This window comes from Heterodontus francisci, chromosome 6 (assembly GCF_036365525.1).
Source record: "Heterodontus francisci isolate sHetFra1 chromosome 6, sHetFra1.hap1, whole genome shotgun sequence".
In the NCBI taxonomy this organism is placed as follows: domain Eukaryota; kingdom Metazoa; phylum Chordata; class Chondrichthyes; order Heterodontiformes; family Heterodontidae; genus Heterodontus; species Heterodontus francisci.
Genome location: NC_090376.1, coordinates 71,451,807 through 71,473,857, shown reverse-complemented (window position 1 = coordinate 71,473,857; position 22,051 = coordinate 71,451,807). Strand labels below are relative to the sequence as shown.

Genomic DNA, 22,051 nt, shown 5'->3' with positions numbered 1-22,051 from the left:
TTGACACTTCTGCTAAGGGAAAAGGTTTCTTCCTATCTACCCTATCTATGCCCCTCATAACTTTGTATACCTCAATCAGATCCCCTCTCAGCCTTCTCTGCTCTAAGGAAAACAACCCTATCCTATCCAGTCTCTCTTCATAACTGAAATGCTCCAGCCCAGGCAACATCCTGGTGAATTTCCTCTGCTCCCTCGCCAGTGCAATCACATCCTTCCTATAGAGTGGCGACCAGAACTGTACACAGTACTCCAGCTGTGGCCTAACTAGCGTTTCATATAGCTTCATCATAACCTTCCTGCTCTTATAGTCTATGCTTCGGCTAATAAAGGCAAGTATCCCATGTGCCTTTCTAACCAATTTATCTACCAGTGCTGTAACCTTCAGTGATGTATGGACAAGTACACCAAGGTCCCTCTGACTTTCTGTACTTCATAGGGTCCTACCATCCATTGTATATTCCCTTGCCTTGTTAGTCCTCCCAAATGCAATACCTCACACTTCACAGGATTAAATTCCATTTGCCACTGCTCTGCCCATCTTACCAGCCCATCTATATCATCCTGTAATGTAAGGCTTTCCTCCTCACTAATTACGACACCACCAATTTTTGTGTTAACTTCTACTGTGAGGACTGATGCAAAGTAGCAATTTAATAAATTTGTCATTTCCTGATTTCCAATCGCGATATTACTGCATCTGCTGTTGAGGTCCCATTACCCTTAACCTCTTTCTCTCCATATATTTTGTAATACCTTTAGTGTTGTCTTTGATATCCTTCAAACCTTTGCTTGTATTCATTTTTTGCAGCTCTTAGCACTTTCTTTGTATCTTTTTGCTTTTCTTTATATCTCTCCCAATCCACAGGATTTCTACCGTTCTTTGCCTTTTTTTTGATTTGTTCGTGAGCATTGCTTGCAAGGGCACCATTTATCGCCCATCCTAACTGCCCTTGCGAAGGTGGTGGTGAGCCGTCGCCTTGAACTGCTGCAGTCCTTGTGGTGTGGGTATACCCATAGTGCTGTTAAGAGGGAAGTTCCATGATTTTGACCCAGCGATAATGAAGGACCAGTGATATATTTTCAAGCGAGGATGGTGTGTGACTTGGAGGGGAACTTGCTCATGGTTTCAGTTTTATTCTAGCTCTCCGTTCTTGTTTATCAAGGTTGTTTAATTATGCACTTACACCTTTTATTGGAGGCTGGGGTTCTTCCCACTTGGCTTCAGACAACCCTGGAAACCAATACCTCAACAGGTAGGTTGTCCTAGCTGGATAAGTCACCTCCACCAAGCTTGGAGGTATTTGGTATCCTTCTGCACACTTGTGGCAGAGGGTGGAGGTGGTGTGAGAGAACGACACCTTAATCTCAATAGTGCCAAATTGCACCTGAACTCTAGATTTGGCTGAGTGAATGTGTCTCTAAGGGGTGCATTCTATATTGGACAAATTGAAGCCCAACTGATGTATTATAAGTTTCTCATTGGTTTGATTTGGAAACTCTTAAACATGGTGATGGGTTTCGGCTTGTTAAAGATACCTCACACACACACTTATGCTCTCTGTCTTGCGCTCTCAAAAAAACAGCATAGATTTGTAAAGGGCAGGTAATGTTTGCTTAGCAGTAAGGTTGAAGATGAGAATGGTGTCTTTGATTGACAGGTCAATTACGTATTAGTGGATCAGTGTGGCAATGCGCTCATTGCATTTGGTACTTGTTCACAACAATTAAACAAAAGGAGAAAATGTGCCAGTGACAGGAGCTTAACTAAAATGTAATTTTGTGTACCTTCAATAAGATTGTGAGTCAGCCCAATGTCTGATATTTGTTATACCTAGCATTAAATTCCTTTTTACCCAGAGAGTAACAGTTTCTTCACTTGGTTTTATTTTATGAAGAAAATATATTCTATGACAAAAAGCTTGGATCTCCATGCAGCAATAAGGTAGGTAGAACAGTTTGAGGGATAAAACGCAGTCACTATTGGAAAATGTAACCTTGTTCCTTCATCCACTTTATCTAATACAACTGGATTTTGGTTGGTTATACACTGATTCTGACAGAATACTCTGACTTTTAAAATTTATTATTAATGACTAATAGGAAATATAAATGGCTATAAACAGCTAGTCAGTAAAAATGGCACTCTGCTTTAGTTTTGACTAGTAGATGTAACCTGTAGTAGTGTGTACTACAAGTGGGGTGTCAACAGTGTTCAGTGCAATACTGTTTTGCCATTTCAATATTAGAATTGCCACTACAGCTGGTACACACTACATCCAAATTAGTGTGTGTAATGAATATTTATTCGTTGACCTCTCAGGGTATTGCTTACAGCCAAAAATGTTTCCCTCTTGTAATTGTGTCTCTGCTCGTCTCCTAGCCTTTTTATTTTTCTTTGCTCTTTGTGTGTATAAAAAAAAAAGCAAGGAATATTTGTAGCTATCTTGTGTGTTCTTAAAAGGATCCAATTAATTCATGCTAAGTTTAGCACCATGAACAAAACCGCCTTAAAGGCTCATTTTAGTATTGCAGACACATGGTATTAGATTCAATACAGTAATACAGTTTCATAGCTATAAGCTTTAATAAAATAGTTAGGTCTCTGTGTAGGCAAAATGATAATCTGAGCCTCTATTTTAACATGATAGCATTATTTGGTGTATGGCAGTACAAACTGGGTAAAGAATGACCATTCATGGGTTCTGTGTGGCTCATATATGTATGCCTTATTGCTTTGTCTTTGCTGAAGATTTAATTTGAAAGCCTAAGCTGCAGTGGTAATAGTGAAGTTAATTTTAATTTCCTAGTCCTGCTAATTAGTATAACGGCTGTACAGATATTGTGAATTTCTTGTATGAAATATTTTGCCATGCACAAATAGCTTAAAGCTCCCCTATTATTATGCATATTGGTATTGCATTCCATGGGATGTATGTAATTCTATTGCTTCTAAGCCGTAATACTTCAAATTTACATTGCGTAAAGAGTATTGTAATAATTTGTATAACCAAGGTTAAACGTACATAAATAGCACTTAGGAGTTATTATGGATTACACTATTACACCCATCAAAAGTAGGAACTCAGACCATGTTGCAATACCTTTTAATATTAACAAATTGTGATTTTTAAAAATGATATATCTACTTTTGTTTATAGTACCAAGGATGATATTGACATTGATGCGTTGGCCGCAGAGATTGAGGGAGCGGGAGCTCCCAAACCTAAAGCTGGAGGTAAAAAGAAGAGAAAGGAAAAATTTGAGTAAGTATTCATTTTGGATTTTCATTTGAGTTTGGCTTTGTTCTAGTGATGTTTACCTATGTACAAAATGGTTGAGTTTCTGTTTTTTTTCAAATTCTAGGGAAGATGATATAATAAAAGAACTTGAAGAACTTTCTTTCGCGAACCAAGGAACAAAGGATCATAAAGAAGCAGCTAAATCTTCAGCAGCAAAAGTAAAGGTTTAACTTTACAGTTTTACTGTTGTGGTTTAGATATTTCCAGAGTCCTAATTCTTTCAGTTTTTGCCCTAAAGTAGTGTTATAACAAATGTGTGACAAAGCTGCACTGCTATTTTTGTTCTAGATAAATGACATTTTGTACGTTGTCTGAGCTGAGTTTCCAATCCCATATCCTTTTTATCACAAAGATCATTTACTTTCTCTTCCATAACATCACTCATCTCCACATCAGCTAAAACCCTCATCCATGCTTATATTAACTCCAGACTGACTGTTACATTGCTGTCCTGGCTAGCTTCCCACCCTGCCATAAAGTTGAGCTTATTAAAATGCTGATGCCCACATTTTAACCTACAAAAAGTCCCACTCATCCGTCACTCCATGCTTGTTGACCCACATTGGTCTGGCATCACCTCAATTTTTAAAATTCTCATCTTCGTGATCAAATCCCTCACTGGCCTTGCTATTTGCTACCTTGAAACCTCCAGCCTTTCAACCCTCCAGGAACTTCACATTCCACTAACTTTGGTCTCTTCTCCCTTCACCCCACTCTTCTCACCACCTGTCCCTTGCTGTCGTGCCCCTTCCCATCCACCCTTGTGTTTCCATCGCTTGCCTACCTGTGTGAAAGGACTTGTCCTGTCAATGGAACTGCCTCACAGCTGTAAGGCTAAATGTATTTCCCAGCGTCTAGTGCAGTAGTACCCACAATCCTAAAAGGGTTTACTATTTTTGATTTTAATTTTCCTCTTCTACTCTGTTGCTTTTATTTTCTTGATTCTTACATTTTACATTTTCTAGGCTTTATTTTTCTCGAGTGCTTAGAGGTGCCAGCAAAATAGTATAGCTTATGTAAAACCTTGATGCATAACTTGTTCTGATACGCTTCCTATTTTTAAGAGCTGACCAATTTGATTTGCTTCACTTTGGAATATTTGTACACATTTGCAAAGGTTAGATAGTGAGCTTTAGTGATCGCAGCCCTGCTTAAAATTGGTTTACTTCCTGTCCTAGCAAGGGGAGTTTAGTCTCTGTATGGTTTAAAAACTGTTAAAATATCTTTTTTAATCATTTTGACTTGCAGACTGCACTTTAGGTAAAGTAATGAATCTTAATTATATTCAACTCCAGTTAGAAAGCAGAATACTTCACATTTTAAACCTACGCCATCCCAGCATTTGACCCTTGCTGCTAAATCAAATGAGTTTAAGTCAAATAGAGCTGTGCGTAATTTTCAATTTCACTTCTTGCCGTAGAATGGGCATACAACTTGTTTATTCAAACCTTTTTGTTGTTTTAACAGAAAGAAGAAAATTATAATGAATCTGAACTGGTCAATAAAAAGCAAGATAGGAAGAAAAAGAGTCTGAAAGTCCAAGAACATAGTTTTGAAGATGAAATGGAAGGTGAAGAGCTTGGACTACGCAAAGCCGAAGGTCAGAAGCAAACATCTGAACAATCTGAAGATGATGAATCAGGTGAGAAGGCTAAAGGGAGGACCCAGAGACTAGCGAACAAGCTAGAGCTTTCAGAGGATGAGGAAGTCGAAACTAAGAATCATCAAGCAAATTCAGTCAGTGATGAGGAATCTGATGAGTTTCCTCAAAACATGAAGAATAAAAAAAATCAAAGAGGTAATCAGTCCACGAAAGGTGGAAGTGAAGAGGAGGATGAAGGAGATTCCAGATTCAAACTAAAAACAGCTGCGCAAAAGAAAGCAGAAAAGAAAGAAAGGGAACGCAAGAAGCGTGAGGAGGAAAAGGCTAAACTTCGTAAACAGAAAGAAAAGGATGATACTGAGCACCACAAAAAGGAAAAGGAGCAGGAAGCTAAACTTCAGAAAGCTGAAACTGAACTCTCCTCTAAAAACGAATCTGAGAAAACAGATCTTACTCCAACAGCTGAAATTAAGGGAATCGAAGATGCTGCAGGTGCAGAAGGTAGTTTTCTTTTAAATAGCTGATTTCTTTTCTATTGGTAAAAAGTTGGTTGTTGGACCTTTTTGTATTTTAGTTCAGACTACACCATTGTTTGAAATGTGTCAAAATAGGTTATCAGGCTATGCATTGGAAGCCACGTGTGGATGACATTTCATGGTATCAAACTGCTTTTTAAAAAAACTGGTCAATCTCTTGTGTTCGAGCACACACGTTGAAGAATATGGTCACTCTCTTACTGTCTCTGTCTTCATGTTGCTGATTCTCTGTACTACTTTTGCTTCTATTTCCATCTTTCTGTTTGCTGTTTCCTTCAACATAATATTTGTTTTTGCTTCTTTGTCCTCGTAATCTCCCTCTGCCTGTATCTTTTTCCCTTTTCCTTTGGCCGAGAGATTGTGGGTGGTTTGTCATATTGCAGGAAAGGGACTACTAGCATTTGGGGCCAGGATTAGAGGGAAAGTGTGGCCTTTGTCTCTAAGCTAGAAAACTATATCTTGCTATTACTTTACTAAGTTAGTAACTTAAACTAGATAAACCAATTAATTACTAAAACTAAAATAATTGATTCAATAAAAATAATTAATTAAATAAATAAGGTTTGATTGGCATGGCAGGTGGTCAGTGTTCGCTCTAAGGTGTGTGGCCACACAGCAACCCAAAGGTTCCTGTGTAGGCTGCGCACAAGTTGGCCGCTTTAAATTAATGCGCATGTACGGCTGCACAAAAATATTTAAAGAGGCCGCAGACTTAAACAAATCACTCGCCCATTCCAAAAAAAAATTAGAGGGTGGGTTGCAGGTGGTGTTCTGTAATTGCTGCATGTGGGAGTTTGTGGAGAGCATTGCATTCTGGACAACCATATCTGTGGTCAGCGTTTTCAGCTTGAGGAACTTGGACTCAGACTTGTTAAGCTGGAGTCCGAGCTGCAGACACTGCGGGGCATCGGAGAGGTGAAAAGTTACCCAGGGGCTTTGTTCCAGGAGGCAGTCACATTATTTGCTCCCATTGTGCCTCCAAACTGTTCATCTTCCCACTACCTCTTTCTTTTCCCATCATCCCTCTTCCCTTTTTAATAACCTGTTCACTAACAACCTGCATTTGAATACTGCCTTTAACATAGGAAATCAGCCCAAGGTACTTAATTACAACATAATCTGATAAAATTGATACAAAACCAAATACAGAGATATTAAGATGTGTGTCTTAAAAACTTGGTTAAAGAGGGTCTTAAAGGAGGAGAGGCAGCTGAAGAGACAGGGAGGTTTCAGGAGAGAATTTGAGTTTAGAGCATAGATGGCTGAAGGCATGGCTGCCAATGGTGGGATGTACAAAAATCCAGAGTTGGCCAAACGTAACGTTGGAGGGTTGTAGGGCTGGAGAAGGTTACTGTTAAGTGCGCCATTAAGAGGAGTGCATGAATAGCTCAAATTGGTGAGTTTTTTGTTTGATTTTTCTATTGTCTCCACTTCTCTGTGGGATAGCATTAGCTCTGTGCTTTGTGTTTTATGATTTAGAAAGCATCAAATGAAGAATCAAGACTGCAGCATCTTCAGTTTATCAAAACTAAAATCTTTGAGAAAGCAGTTGTTTGTAAATTGTATTTTGTTGACAGATTAAACTTTTCCATTTATATTATTTGTATGACCTCTCCTATTCCTGAGTCTTCCTGAGACGTGCTGTTATCTGTATCAGGGAGACTAGCTATGCAACCAAGACCTTTTGAGTATCACTGAAGCCAGATAATATGGCCTTGGATGACAGCTCCTGCTTTTGCTTTCCTTCCCCATTATTGCAGCAATATGGCTGAGATCAATAATGCAGTCTGTGGTGGAGCGCTAATGTGTGCTTGCACTCTACCAATCTAGTTGAATAAGCTGCCTTGTTTTGCCTTTATGTAACCTGCATGCCAGAATGGTACAGGGCATTATTCTGAAATTTGCAGATGACACAAAACTTGGAAGTGTAGTTAGCAGCGAGGAAGATAATAATAGACTTCAACAGGACATAGACAAGCTAGTGGAATGAACAGACACATGGGCAGATGAAATTCAATGCAGAAAAGTGTGAGGTGATGCATTTTGCTAGTAGGAATGAGGAAACAATGCATACCAAATGGTACAATTTTAAAGGGGGTGAAAGAAGAGTCATTTGCAAATAAAGGCATGGGCCGGAACTTTACGCCGCCCAACGAGCTGGATGGTGGCGCGGGGGGTGGGGTGGGGGGGTGGGGGGCTGATTGTAAAATGGAGCGGCAGGCTTTCCCAACCCGCTCTCGTCACCGCCCCCCCCCCCCCCCCCCCATGTTGGGCGGGGGGGGGGGGCAAGAGGAAACTGCCCACCTGCCCCAGTCCAATCAGTTTAAAGTGGATTTTACCCATGGTAAGTGGGCATCCTGGAGCTAGGAAAAGCTACCTGTGAAAACCAGGCGTGTGTACTCGTTCTGGCGGGGGGAGGGGAGGTGGGGTACAGGAGAGATTTAGTAGAATGTGGGATAGAACACAAGCATATAAGAAATAAGAGCAGGAATAGGTCATGCAATCGCTCAAGCCTGCTGCACCATTCAGTAAGATCATGACTGAGCGTCTGCATCAACTCCGCTTTCCTGCTCGATCTCTTGACTCTCTTAGCATCCAAAAATCTATTGATCTCGGTCTTGAAGATACCCATCAACTGAACATCCACAGCCCAGAGTAGATAATTCCAAAGATGCATAACTCTGTGAGAGAAGAAATTTCTCATCTCGGTCCTAAATGACTGACCTCCTTACCCTAAGACTGATCCGTAGTTCTAGACTCTATATCTAGGGGAAACAGCCTCTCAGCATTTACCCTGTCAAGCTCCCTCAAAATCTTTTATGTTTTAATGAGATCACCTCCTCCAGAGTATATAGCCCATTCTACTCCAAGCTGTCCTATGAAGAGAGACTTTCATCCCAGAATTCAATCTGGTAAATCTTTGTTGCATCCATTCCTTAGTTAAAGAGACCAAAACTATACATGATATTCCAGGTATTGTCTCACCAAAGCCCTGTTCAATTTCAGCAAGACTTCCTTGCTCTTGTACTGCATCCGCCTTGCAATAAAGGTCAACATGCCATCTGCCTTCCTAATCGCTTGCTGTACTTCCATGCTAATTTTCTGTGATTTTTGTACATGGACACCCAAATCTCACTGAGTCCCCAAATTTACTAGTGTCTCACCTTTTCAAAAAATATTCTGCTTTTCAATTCTTCCTACCAAAGTGGATAATTTCATACTTCCCCACATTATACTCTACCTGCCACCTTCTTGCCCAATCACTTAACCGATTTATATCTCTTTGCAGTCTCTCTGCGTCCTCCTCACAGCTTACTCTTCCACATAACTTTGTATCGTCAGCCAAGTTAGCTATATTATACTCAGTCCCCTTGTCCAAGTCATTGACCTCGATTGTAAAAAGCAGTATTCCAGTAGTTATACCCTTCCATCCCAAAAATGACTTGTTAATTCCTGCACTCTGTTTTCTGCCCATTAACCGATCCTCAATCTGTGCTAATCTATTACCCCAATCCCTTGAGCCATAATCTTGTGTAACAACCTTGTGCATTGCACCTTGTCGAATTCTTTCTGAAAATGAAATTACACTGGTTCCCCTTATCTGCCTTGCTAGTTATGCCATCAAAACAAATTATAGATTTGTCAAAATGATTTTCCTTGCATAAAACTGTAATGACTCGGCCTAATCGTATTGTGACTTTCCAAGTGCCCTGTTATCACATCCTTAATAGCTTGTAGCATTTTCCCTACTACTGATGTCAGGCGATCTGGCTTACAGTTCCCTGTTTTGTCTCTAACTCCTTGCTTGAACAGTGGGGTTACATTTGCTACCTTCCAATCCATAATCTGCGGAATTCTGAAAGATCAAAACCAATGCATCTGTTTTCTCTGCATCTACCTCTTTTAAAATTATAAGATGTAGATCCTCAGGTCCAGGAAATTGTCTGCTATAGTTCCATTAATTTCTCCAGTACTTTTTCTTTACTAATTTCTCTAAATTCCTCACACTCCTTATATCCTTGGTCCCCACAATTTCCAATGTTCTTTTTATGTCTTCTAGGCAGACAGCAAATATTTGTTTAACGTCTCTGCCATTTCCCTATTCCTCATTGGAAACATAGGAGCAGGAGTAGACCATTTAGCCCCTCGAGCCTAGTCTGCCAATCAATGAGATTGTGAGTGATCTGCGACTCCATATACCTGCTTTTTTCCCATATTCGTATATACCTTTGGTTAATAAAAAATCTATCAATCTAAGTTTCAAAATTAACGATTGATCCAGCGTCAATTGCATTTTGCGGAAGAAAATTTCAAATATCTACCACTCTTTGCATGTAGAAGTGCTTCCTAATTTCACTCCCAACAGGCTCTTAATTTTCGGCTATGCCCCATAGCCCTAGACTCTCCAACTAGTGGAAATTGTTTGTATCTTCTCTATCTGTTCCCCTTAATATCTTGAAAACTTGGATCAAATCACGCCTTAACCTAAATTCTAGAGAATACACCCCTAGTTTGTATAATCTCTCCTGGCAATTTAACCCTTGGAATCCAGAGGTCATTATAATTTCTCCTGTGTAAGAAAAAAATGTAAGGGCGGCACAGTGGTGCAGTGGTTAGCACCGCAGCCTCACAGCTCCAGGGACCCGGGTTCGATTCCGGGTACTGCCTGTGTGGAGTTTGCAAGTTCTCCCTGTGTCTGCGTGGGTTTTCTCCGGGTGCTCCGGTTTCCTCCCACAAGCCAAAAGACTTGCAGATTGATAGGTAAATTGGCCATTATAAATTGTCACTAGTATAGGTAGGTGGTAGGGAAATATAGGGACAGGTGGGGATGTTTGGTGGGAATATGGGATTAGTGCAGGATTAGTATAAATGGGTGGTTGATGTTCGGCACAGACTCGGTGGGCCGAAGGGCCTGTTTCAGTGCTGTATCTCTAATCTAATCTAATCTAATCTAAGTCCTTGTGGACTGTATGTTCAGTGGTTCAAAGCAAACTCCATAGTTATGGTTTTATTTAAGCATAAGTGAGACTTAATACATTCCAGTATTCGAGTAGCAGTTTACAAAGAACTATTGAGGAGTATATTGCCCATTATTGTCCTTTGGGTAGTAGGTGTTTTCCATTCCCCAATCCTCTCATTTGCATATATGTTGCATCTGTACAGATCAGTGCCCTTCCACACTAAGAATGACCCATACCGACTAGGATATACCCCAATATGGACTATAGAAAGATCCATACAATCATGCAACTTCCATACTCCCAATTCTACCCAGTCAGGAGCCTAGCAAGGTCTGTGATCAGGCACAAGCTTTTTCTATTTCCATGGTGGTGATGATGTAACCCAGGACCTTCGTGACAGCGGGTTCTTTTTAGAGTCTGGTTTTTAACATGCTTTAACCTAATTCAACAGGAATAAGACCAAATTAACAAACCTCTACTAATTTAATAAGAACTATAAACTGGCAATCTTAGTATTCAACAGGTCTATCAAGGCTTAATGCTGAAAACTAGTAAAAGGAATTTAATTGGTTATATTTTGATGGCTGATATAAGTTTCACATTCCCATAGTCATGAGACAGCGCTGAAACCTCCCTTGCTCTTTTCCCTAGTCTTTCTAGCAAAGACAAGGACAATTTTGCCATACACAAGGCCATTCATGATGCACTGAGCACCTGCTGTCTGAAATCCTGTGAAATTCTGCAGAATAGCAGTTATAAGGGAAAGTTTGCGTCATTTAACTCTTGTAAAATACCCTCAAAAGCCAATGTTCTGCCTCTGCCTCTAAGAGCCCCACATTTACTGTCACTAATCTGTTTTTGCCTATAATCTTTTTTTATATTTCTTGCTAGTTTACTCTCATTCTAATTTTCCCCCTGTTATCAATTTCTTGATCATCCTTTGCTGATTTTAAAATCCTTTCAATTCTTAGGCTTACTACTCTTTTAGGCAATATTGTAAGCCTTTTAAAAAAATTTAATATCCTTAACTTCTCTAGTTAACTTTGATCGTACCACTTCTCCAGTGGAGTTTTTAATACCTCAAAGGAGTGCATATTTATTGAGAATTATGAATTATTTCTTTAAATGTATGCAGTTGCTTATCCACCATCTATCTTCTAATTTAGTTTTCCAATCTACCTCAGCCAACTTGCCCCCTCATATCTCCGTAATTGGCCTTGTTTAAATTTTAAGACCCTAGTTTTTGACTTAACCATATCGCTCTCAAACTTCATATTAAATTCATCATATTATGGTAACTCTTTCCCAGAGGATCCTTTACGATAAGGTTACTTATTAACCCTGTCTCATTACATAATACTAGATCTAAAATAGCCTGTTCTCTCGTTGGTGCTTGGACATATTGTTCTATAAAACTGTCTCACATACATTCCATAAACTCGTCCTCCAAGCTACTTTTGCCAATTTGGTTTGCTCAGTCCATATGAAGATTTGAAGCCCCCAGGAATATTGAATTACCCTTGTTACATACTCTTCTAATTTCCTTACTTATACTCTGTCCAACACTATGATTATTGTTTGGGATCCTCTACAGTACTTCCACCAGTGTTTCTGCCCTTTATTTCTTAGTTTCTCCCATACTGATTTTACCTCCTGATTTTTGAGGCTAAGAACAAATGTTTCACACTATTTCCTTTCTTTCTTTTCTTTCTTACTTACTTCCTCCTCGCCCTTCCTCCCTTCTTTCCATTTTGCCTAGCTTTTCTAAAGATAGAGTACCCTGGTGTATTTAGTTCTCAATCTTAATCACCTTGCAACCACATCTCAGTAAAGGTTACTAGAGCTACCCCATTTATATCTGTTTGTGCCATTAATTCATCAATTTTATTACAAATTCTTCATGCATTAGATATAGCATATTTTTTTAAATGAACTTTTTCCTTTTTTTTTCCTAATGTACCCTTAGTCACTAATGTCCTATTACCATTGTTTAACTGTCTGTCCCCTCCTGAAACCATCTGCTTAATTTTAACCAAATCGCAGCTCTGCTGTACAGCCTTGACTTTTCTCTTAAGGCTCATGAATTCACCCTTGCTGAACCCTCCCTCCCACTTCTTAGTTTAAAGCCTAATCTATTGACCCAGTTACTCGATTTGCCAGGTCACTGGTCCCAGCCAGGTTTATTTGATTTGATTTTGATTTAGAGATACAGCACTGAAACAGGCCCTTCGGCCCACCGAGTCTGTGCCGACCATTAACCACCCATTTATACTAATCCCATATTCCTACCACGTCCTCACCTGTCCCTATATTCCCCTACCACCTACCTATACTAGGGGCAATTTATAATGGCCAATTTACCTATCAACCTGCAAGTCTTTTGGCTGTGGGAGCACCCGGAGGAAACCCACGCAGACACGGGGAGAACTTGCAAACTCCACACAGGCAGTACCCAGAATTGAACCCGGGTCGCTGGAGCTGTGACGCTGCGGTGCTAACCACTGCGCCACTGTGCCGCCCTGTCCCATCGGAACAACTTCCTCTGCCCAGCACTGGTGCCAGTTGAGTTCATAGACTGGAGAAGCTGGTGGTGTTCTTAAAACAAACAAGGCTAAGAGGAGATTTGATAGGTGCTTAAAATCATAAAGGGTTTAGATAGAGTAAATAAAGAGAAACTGTTTCCAGTGACTGAAGAGACGCTAACCAGAGGGCACATATTTAAGGTGATTGTCAAAAGAACCAGCAGCGAGCTAAGGAAAACTTTCTATGTAATGCTTGTTAGTATTTGGAATGTACTGCTAATTGGGTGGTGGCTACAGATTCAATAGTAGCCGTCAAAAGGGAACGGGCCAAATGGTCTCCTCCTGTGCTGTACTGTTCTATAATTATTGTTGCAATCGACAAATGTAATCCAAGCAGATAGAGAAGTGTTTTTTTTAAATTTAAAAATGTGTAATATAGTTGAATCCAGGAGAAATTCATCAGTCTTCCCTATTTGAAAGCGGTAAGTACAGTGTGCTGATGTTTTTGGTGCTTAATGGAAATGTCTGAACTACATTTACCCCATACCTTTTTAAACTGTTTGCCAAATTTCTACATTTACTTATCATCTCTTATCATTTTGGTTCCTGACTGTTCAAATAAACAAAATATAACACAAAAAAAATTTCATTTAAGAAATTGAAAATGTTATTCAGCATACAGTGCTTAAATAATTTGTGGTGAAAAGAATGAATGTGCTATCATGGAAGGATGTGATTGTTTTTGTTGTTCAGAATGGAAAAGTCTAAGATAAGGTGTTAAGGGGGTGAACAGTGGTAGTCATTATGAATTGTACTCTTATAGGGATGGAGAATGTTTCATTTTTATGTGGATTATATGGGATTGATTTATGCCTCATTTGAGAACTCACATTTATACTTCATGCTTGTGTTGTCATCCACATATTCCAATTTCTCATTTAAAACAAAGTCAAAAAGGCAGACCATCGTAATGACAGATATGGGGCCAACCAGTTTATTCTCTCTCCTTTCTAGATAACCTTTTTATAGGGGATCTTCTGTGGTGTTGGGAACAAAAAGAAAATGTGTGTGTATGCATGTTTCTCTTCACTCCCTCCTTTTCTGGTTTATCATTAGAGTGGGAAGAATACCCATCAGCGAAGTAGCCCATGGCAGTGGATCTTTAATGGAAGCCTTGAGAGTAGGAAAGTGAGAGTGATGAGGCTGCAGAGGGCATAGAGGGAGCATTATGAATCTGCCTGTACCCACGACGGAAGCATAGGGAGTACAGCCCCAACTGAACTCCATCTGGATATAAATAATGTGGCGATCCAAAGGGAAAAAATAAAACATGCACAATTGTATTGAGGGAAGAGTGTGCCATGATTGATGCATGCTGCTTCCGGTCACAAAGATTGTTGGCAGCCCTGCAGTCTACAATGGCATTATTTAAGTTTGGGTCATTGTTGAATTACTATATAGCATATTTTCATTTTTAAGTTGCAAATTCACAAATGTAAATTTAAAGCATGATGCACACTGTTGAAGCGTCATGTATGCTTTACATTTATAGTGGCTGTCTTTCTCAGGGAGAGATACCAAACTGATGTGCTAAATATGAGATTACGACATAGATTTTTTTTTCTTCCCCTTGCTGTAGTCATTTTTATTCTAGTAAAGCTGTTTGCATGTTGCTGCACCAAGCAGCAACAGTCAAGCCACAATGAACAGCACACCGAACAAGGGGTCATTTTCTGTGGTCCGAGCCTAACCCTGTACAGCAACGAAGTGCCCTCTCAACCTCTCCACCTGTAATACTCTGGAGCATAAAAACAAAGCTTATCCTGAACAACCCCATCAGTTCAGAAGTCTTAAACTTGAGCTCTCAGATGTGGCTCAGTGGTTGCAACTTGCTTTTCATTCAGAAAGTCATGGGTGCAAGCCACACTTTAGAGACTTGAGCACATAATCTAGGCTGGCACTTCAGTGCAGTACTGAGAGAGTATTGCATAGATCACTTTCAACCCCACCATTTGCTATTTTAGCACCATTAATGACTGTGTGTCACCCATTTTCCCTTCCTATTTGTAGCACTTGACACTTTGCATTAAATTTCATCTGTCAGTGTTCTTCCCACTCAGATTTCTATCCAACTTATTCTGTTATTTGAGCTGCCTCTTTGATTCCAATGCCCCTCAGCAAATTTATCGTTGAGTTAATGCATCTAGTTTTCTTGCGTAAATCAGAAACATTAGTGGCCCCAACACTCAGCCATGTGCCCCCACTCGACAAAGTCATACCCTACTTTTCACTCACCTCCACCATCCTGACCTAACTCTTTTAAAAAAAAAAAAAAAAAATACATGTTGCTTTCCATCCTTCAGCCAATTTCTTGTACATTCCAAAAAATTACTCTGTATCCCCACAGCTTTGAGCTTGACTCATAATCGTTCATAATAAATTTACCCAAAGCAGTGGCAAGGCTACAATTACAGAAGTGTATGCAGTTTTCTGTGTCCCTTTTGAAAAGGATGTTAAGACAGGGATGAGAAATTTCCGCCAAATGGCAGATTTCCGACATTGGGGTTTTGGAAATACACCATTGGCTTCTCCCTTTCCGACCTTAAAAAAACTGTCAGTTCACTGTTCTAATTTTTTTTAAAAAGGCAGTTAACCACAAAACTGCCTGAGTTGGATGGGATACAGTGAGTGTGTGTGGTACAGTGAGTGTGTGTGGGGGGGGAGGTGTTGGTGTGTGCGCGCGCAGGGAGTTGGAAGGGGTGCAGTGTGCGCGCGCAGGGAGTTGGAAGGGGTGCAGTGTGCGCGCACAGGGAGTTGGAAGGGGTGCAGTGTGCGCGCGCAGGGAGTTGGAAGGGGTGCAGTGTGCGCGCGCAGGGAGTTGGAAGGGGTGCAGTGTGCGCGCGCAGGGAGTTGGAAGGGGTGCAGTGTGCGCGCGCAGGGAGTTGGAAGGGGTGCAGTGTGCGCGCGCAGGGAGTTGGAAGGGGTGCAGTGTGCGCGCGCAGGGAGTTGGAAGGGGTGCAGTGTGCGCGCGCAGGGAGTTGGAAGGGGTGCAGTGTGCGCGCGCAGGGAGTTGGAGGGGGTGCAGTGTGCGCACGCAGGGAGTTGGAGGGGGTGCAGTGTGCGCGCGCAGGGAGTTGGAGGGGGTGCAGTGTGCACGCGCAGGAGGTTGGAGGGGGTGCAGTGTGGCGCAAGCAGGGAGTTGGAGGGGGTGCAGTGAGCGTGCGCAGGGAGTTGGAGGGGGTGCAGTGAGCGTGCGCAGGGAGTTGGAGGGGGTGCAGTGAGCACGCGCAGGGAGTTGGAGGGGGTGCAGTTTGTATGTACAATTAAACAACTAACTGGAGGAGGTTGCTCCACAAATATTCCCATCCTCAATGATGGGGGAGCCCAGCACATCAGTGCAAAAGATAAGGCTGAAGCATTTGCAACAACTTCAGCCAGAAGTGCCAAGTTGATGATCCATCTCGGCCTCCTGCTGAAGTCCCCAGCATCACAGATGCCAGACTTCAACCAATTCGATTCACTCCGCGTGATATCAAGAATCGACGGAAGGCACTGGATACTGCAAAGGCTATGGGCCCTGACAATATTCCGGCAATAGTACTGAAGACCTGTGTTCCTGAACTTGCCGCAACCCTAGCCAAGTGTTCCAGTACAGCTGCAACACTGGCATCTACCCTGCAATGTGGAAAATTGCCCAGGTATGTCCTGTACACAAAAAGCAGGACAAGTCCAACCCGGCCAATTACCATCCCATCAGCCTACTCTCAATCATCAGTAAAGCGATGGAAGGTGTCATCAACAGTGCCATCAAGCGGTACTTGCTTAGCAATAACCTGCTCAGTGATGCTCAGTTTGGGTTCTGCCAGGGCCACTCAGCTCCTGACCTCATTACACCCTTGGTTCAAACATGGACAAAAGAGCTGAACTCAAGAGGTGAGGTGAGAGTGACTGCCCTTGACATCAAGGCAACATTTGACTGAGTATGGCATCAAGGAGCCCTAGCAAAACTGTGGTCAGTGGGAATCGGGGGGGAAAACCCTCCGCTGGCTGGAGTCATACCTAGCACAAAGGAAGATGGTTGTGGTTGTTGGAGGCCAATCATCTGAGCTCCAGGACATCACTGCAGGAGTTCCTCAGGGTATTGTCCTAGGCCCAACCATCTTCAGCTCCTTCATTAATGACCTTCCTTCAATCATAAGATCAGAAGTGGGGATGTTCGCTGATGATTGCACAATGTTCAGCACCATTCCTGACTCCTCAGATTCTGAAGCAGTCCATGTGGAAATGCAGCAAGACCTGGACAATATCCAGGCTTGGGCTGATAAGTGGCAAGTAACATTCGTGCCACACAAGTACCAGGCAATGACCATCTCCAACAAGAGAGAATCTAACCATCTCCCCTTGACATTCAATGTCATTACCATCGCTGAATCCCCCACTATCAACATCCTAGGGGCCACCATTGACCAGAAACGGAACTGGAGTAGCCATATAAATACCATGGCTACAAGAGCAGGTCAGAGGTATGGAATCCTGAGGTGAGTAACTCACCTCCTGACTCCCCAAATCCTGTCCGCCATCTATAAGGCACAAGTCAGGAGTGTGATGGAATACTCTCCACTTGCCTGGATGGGTGCAACTCCAACAACACTCAGGAAGCTCGACACCATCCAGGACAAAGCAGCCCACTTGATTGGCACCCCATCTACAAACATTCACTCCCTCCACCACCGACGCACAGTGGCAGCAGTGTGTACCATCTACAAGATGCACTGCAGCAATGCACCAAAGTTCCTTGGACTGCACCTTCCAAACCCGCAACCTCTACTAACTAGAAGGACAAGGGCAGCAAATGCATGGGAACACCACCACAAGTTCCCCTCCAAGTCGCACACCGTCCTGACTTGGAACTATATCGCCGTTCCTTTACTGTCACTGGGTCAAAATCCTGGAACTCTCTTCCTAACAGCACTGTGGGTGTACCTACCCCAAATGGACTTCAGCGGTTCAAGAAGGCAGCACACCACCACCTTCTCCAGGGCAATTAGGGATGGGCAATAAATGCTGACCTGGCCAGCGACGCCCACATCCCATGAATGAATAAAAAAAAGATAGTGCTTCAATCTGGAGGTCAGACAGTTGCATATAGACATACTGTTGCCCCCATACAAAAAGGAAGGAAGGTTAGACTTGTGATGGAATGATGTACACAAGGGGAGCAAGTACAACACTCTGCAGACTTGTATTTGCTTTGATGAGCTGCTTCCATGGACCCATGGTTGAAGGTTCTTTCAGCGCCATGGCTAATATTATTGATTCAGGGTCTACTCAGATGAATGTTAGCACAGACAGTGCCATCCAAAATGTGAAATATGCACTGAGAGCAGAGGATAAGTCAAGTTTGGAGTACTTTGCAAGAAGACACAAGACTAGTGATCCTGTCAGTGGCAAGCTGGTAAAGTGTATGCTGAGGAGAAATATCAGGGGAGAGAAGAAAAAGAGGAATAGAGGCAAATGGTAGAAATCACACACCAGAAACTGGCCTCAAAACACTCTGCCAAAGCAGTTATGATGGTTTCTGCTAAGAAAGCTGGAAAGACCCAGGTTACAGCTCTGCATTCATCAGCTAAAGGGAAAAACCTTACCAGTCAATTTGCAGTGTTTGTAAAACTACAGCACAGATTTGTGTACAAAACAGAGAATACCTCAAATTGTGTGCTGGTGTGAAGAAAGCTTGTATAAAAGCCAACTGGCTGAGGGAAAGAGCTGAAGAAGCAGAGGAAGCTTTCAAGAATGGCAACACCAAGAAAGCATACTCATTATTCAAGGTCATAGCTGGAAAGAAATATGCAAACCCAGGAATAGGTATTAAGGACAAAAAAGGAGATTTGTTATTGCTGAGCGCAAGATCAGGCTGAGATGGGAAACTGTTTGAAGAAGAACCAGAAAAGGTAAAGAACAATGATTGGAAGTTAAAGGAAGAACAACTAGAACCTGAGGTACTGAAAGATGAGATAAGAAAAGCTATGAAGAGCATCGAGTGGCAAGGCAGAAGGACAAGATCAGATACCAGTGGAAGCACTAAAATTGGGAGGTGGAACAGTAGTAGTTGCAAAGAAAGAAGTTATTGATATTTGGACAAATTGAGGGAAAAACAGAAGAGGAAGAGGAAAAGTCTGATGGGTGGATGATATTGAGACGTGGACTGAGGGAGGCTTGAAGAAAGCTGGAGAAGAAGCAAGACGATGCCAACGGCCCCACTAAGGTCATGAGGACTGTGAATGAATGAGCACAGATTTACAAATAAGTTTTCAAGGTCATGTTCTGGTGTTAAAATTTACTTCATCCTTCATAATTACATGATATACTAGCTGCTAAATGCTGACGTGTTGGAATGCTGAGGTCACTTTGGTGATTTTATACAAATTCATTGGTCCACCTTCTTGACGGTAATAGAAGGTAAACAAAGGGAAAACTAATGTTTCTACACATTTGAAGTGTCCTGGAAGCATCTGCATTCATTACAGATCATTAATAGTGCTATAATTATGTGATTCATTGTCAACATTTTTTTTTGTCGTCGGCCACTAGTTTTCAGACTCTCACCCCTGTTAAAGCCATAAAGTACCTTCAGCATGGATTCATCACTTGATGCAAGGGATGAAGAGCTATAGTTATGAGGAGAGACCTGAGATACTGACACTGTTTTTATTGTGATAGTGAAGGCCAAGAAGAGATTTATTAGAGGTTTTTGCAATGATAAAGGGAAAAGTAGACAATCATACGAACATACGAATTAGGAGCAGAAGTAGGCCATTCGGCCCCTCGAGTTTGCTCTGCCATTCAATAAGATCATGGTTGATCTGTTTGTGTCTCGAATTCCATGCTCCCATCTACTGTCGATAACCTTTGATTCCCTTGCCTAACAAGAATCAATCTACCTCCGCTTTAAAAATATTCAATGACCCTGCCTCCACCACCTTCTGAGGCAGAGAGTTCCAAAGTCATATAACCCTCAGAGAAAATATTTCTCCTCATCTCTGTCCTAAAAGGGCGACCCCCTAATTTTATAACAGTGTCCCCCTAGTTCTGGACTCGCCCACAAGAGGAAACATCCTTTCTACATCCATCTTGTCAAGACCGTTCAGGATCTTATATACTTCAATCAAATCTCCCCTCGCTCTTCAAAACTCCAGTGAAAATAAGCCCAGCCCTACCCGCTCATTCCGGGTATCAATCTCATAAAGCTCCTCTGAACTGCCTCCAATGCATTTACATCCTTCCTTAAATAAGGAGAGCAAAACTGCACATAATATTCTAGATGTGGTCTCACCAATGCCCTGTATAACTGAAGCATAACATCCTTACTTTTATTTTCAATTTCTCTCGTAATAAAGGATAGCATTCTATTAGCCTTCCTTATGACTTGCTGTACCTGTATACTAACTTTTTGTGTCTCATGCACTAGAACACCTAGATCCCTCTGCACCTCGGAATTCTGCAGTCGTTCTCCGTTTAAGTAATCCTCTGCTTTTTTATTCTTCCTGTCAAAGTGAACAACTTCACATTTTCCCACATTATACTCCATCTGCTAGATTTTTGCCCACTCACTCAGCCTATCTATATCGGTCTGCAACCTCCTTATGTCCTCCTCACAACATACTTTCCTACCTATCTTTCTGTCATCTGCAAATTTAGCTACCATGCCAATGCTCCCCTCATCTAAGTCATTGATATAAACTGTAAACAGTTGAGGCACCAACACAGACCCCTGCGGACCTCCACTCGTCACAATCTTCCAATCAGAAAAAGGACCCGTTTATGCATACTCTGTTTTCTGCCAGCCAGCCAATCTTCTATCTCATCCCCCACACCATGAGCTCCTACTTTGTGCAATAACCTTTTATGTGGCACATTGTCAAATGCCTTCTGGAAATCCAAGTACACTACGTCACTGGGCTCCCCTTTATCCACAGCGCATGTTACTCCTACAAAGAATTGCAATAAATTGGTTAAACATGATTTCCCTTTCACAAAACCATGCTGACTAGTCCCGATTACCTTGAGTTTTTCTAAGTGCCCAGCTGTAGCCTCCTTATTGATCGATTCTAACACCTTCTCCACGACAGATGTCAAGCTAATTGGCCTATAGTTAGCTGCTTTCTGCCTCTTTCCCCTGCCTTTCTTGAATAGAAGGGTTATATTTGCTACTTTCCAGTCTGATGGAACCTTTCCAGAATCCAGCAAATTAAAAAAAAAATTAACACCAACGCATCTACTACCTCATTAGCCACCTCTTTTAAGACCCTAGGATGAATCCCATCAGGACCAGGGGACTTGTCAGTCTGCAGCTCCATCTATTTGCTTAGTACCGCTTCCCTGGTGATTATAATTTCACCAAGTTCCTCTCTTCCTTCCATCTCCTGATTACAGCTATGACTGGAATGTTTTTGTATCCTCTATAGTGAAGACAGAAGCAAAATATTTGTTCATTTCATCCACCATTTCCTTATTATCTACTATTACCTCCCCATTCTCACTCTCTAGTGGACCAACACTCACTTTACTTTTTTCCTTTTTAAATACCTGTAGAAACGCTTGTTATCCATTTTTACATTTCTCGCTAGCTTCCTCTCATACTCTGATTTCTTTCTCCTGATTAACTTTTAGTCATTCTCTGCTGCTCTTTATATTCTGACCAATCATCTAACCTGCCACTCACCTTTGTACAATTATTTGCTTTTTCCTTAAGTTTGATGCTTTTCTTAACTTCTTTACTTAACCACAGAAGGTGGGTCCTCCCCTTAGAATTTTTCTTTCTAGTCGGAATATACTTATTCTGCGTATTCTGAAATATCCCCTTAAATGTCTGCCACTGCTTCTCTATTGATTATCTCCTAGCCTAGTAACCCAGTTCACTTCAGCTAGCTCAGCTTTCATGCCCACATAGTTGCCCTTATTTAAGTTTAAAATATTAGTCTGAGATCCACTCTTCTCTTTCAATCATATTATGGTCATTGCTACCCAGAGATGCCTTTACTCTGAGGTCATTAATTAATCCTGTCACATTTCCACAATACCAAGTCTAATATAACTTGCTCTCTGGTGTTTTCCAGAATGTGCTGCTCTA

At 41.6% G+C, this 22,051-nt stretch overlaps 1 protein-coding gene across 1 annotated transcript in view; it reads left to right on the top strand.

Annotated features, from left to right (window-relative positions):
• eif5b (eukaryotic translation initiation factor 5B) overlaps positions 1–22,051 on the top strand; it is a 187,632-nt gene that overhangs the window by 33,203 nt on the left and 132,378 nt on the right. Inside the window, exons 2-4 of the mRNA XM_068033891.1 lie at positions 3,159–3,263; positions 3,364–3,457; positions 4,767–5,403. Coding sequence (XP_067889992.1) covers positions 3,159–3,263; positions 3,364–3,457; positions 4,767–5,403 — 836 coding nt within the window. The remainder of the gene's footprint in view (positions 1–3,158; positions 3,264–3,363; positions 3,458–4,766; positions 5,404–22,051) is intronic.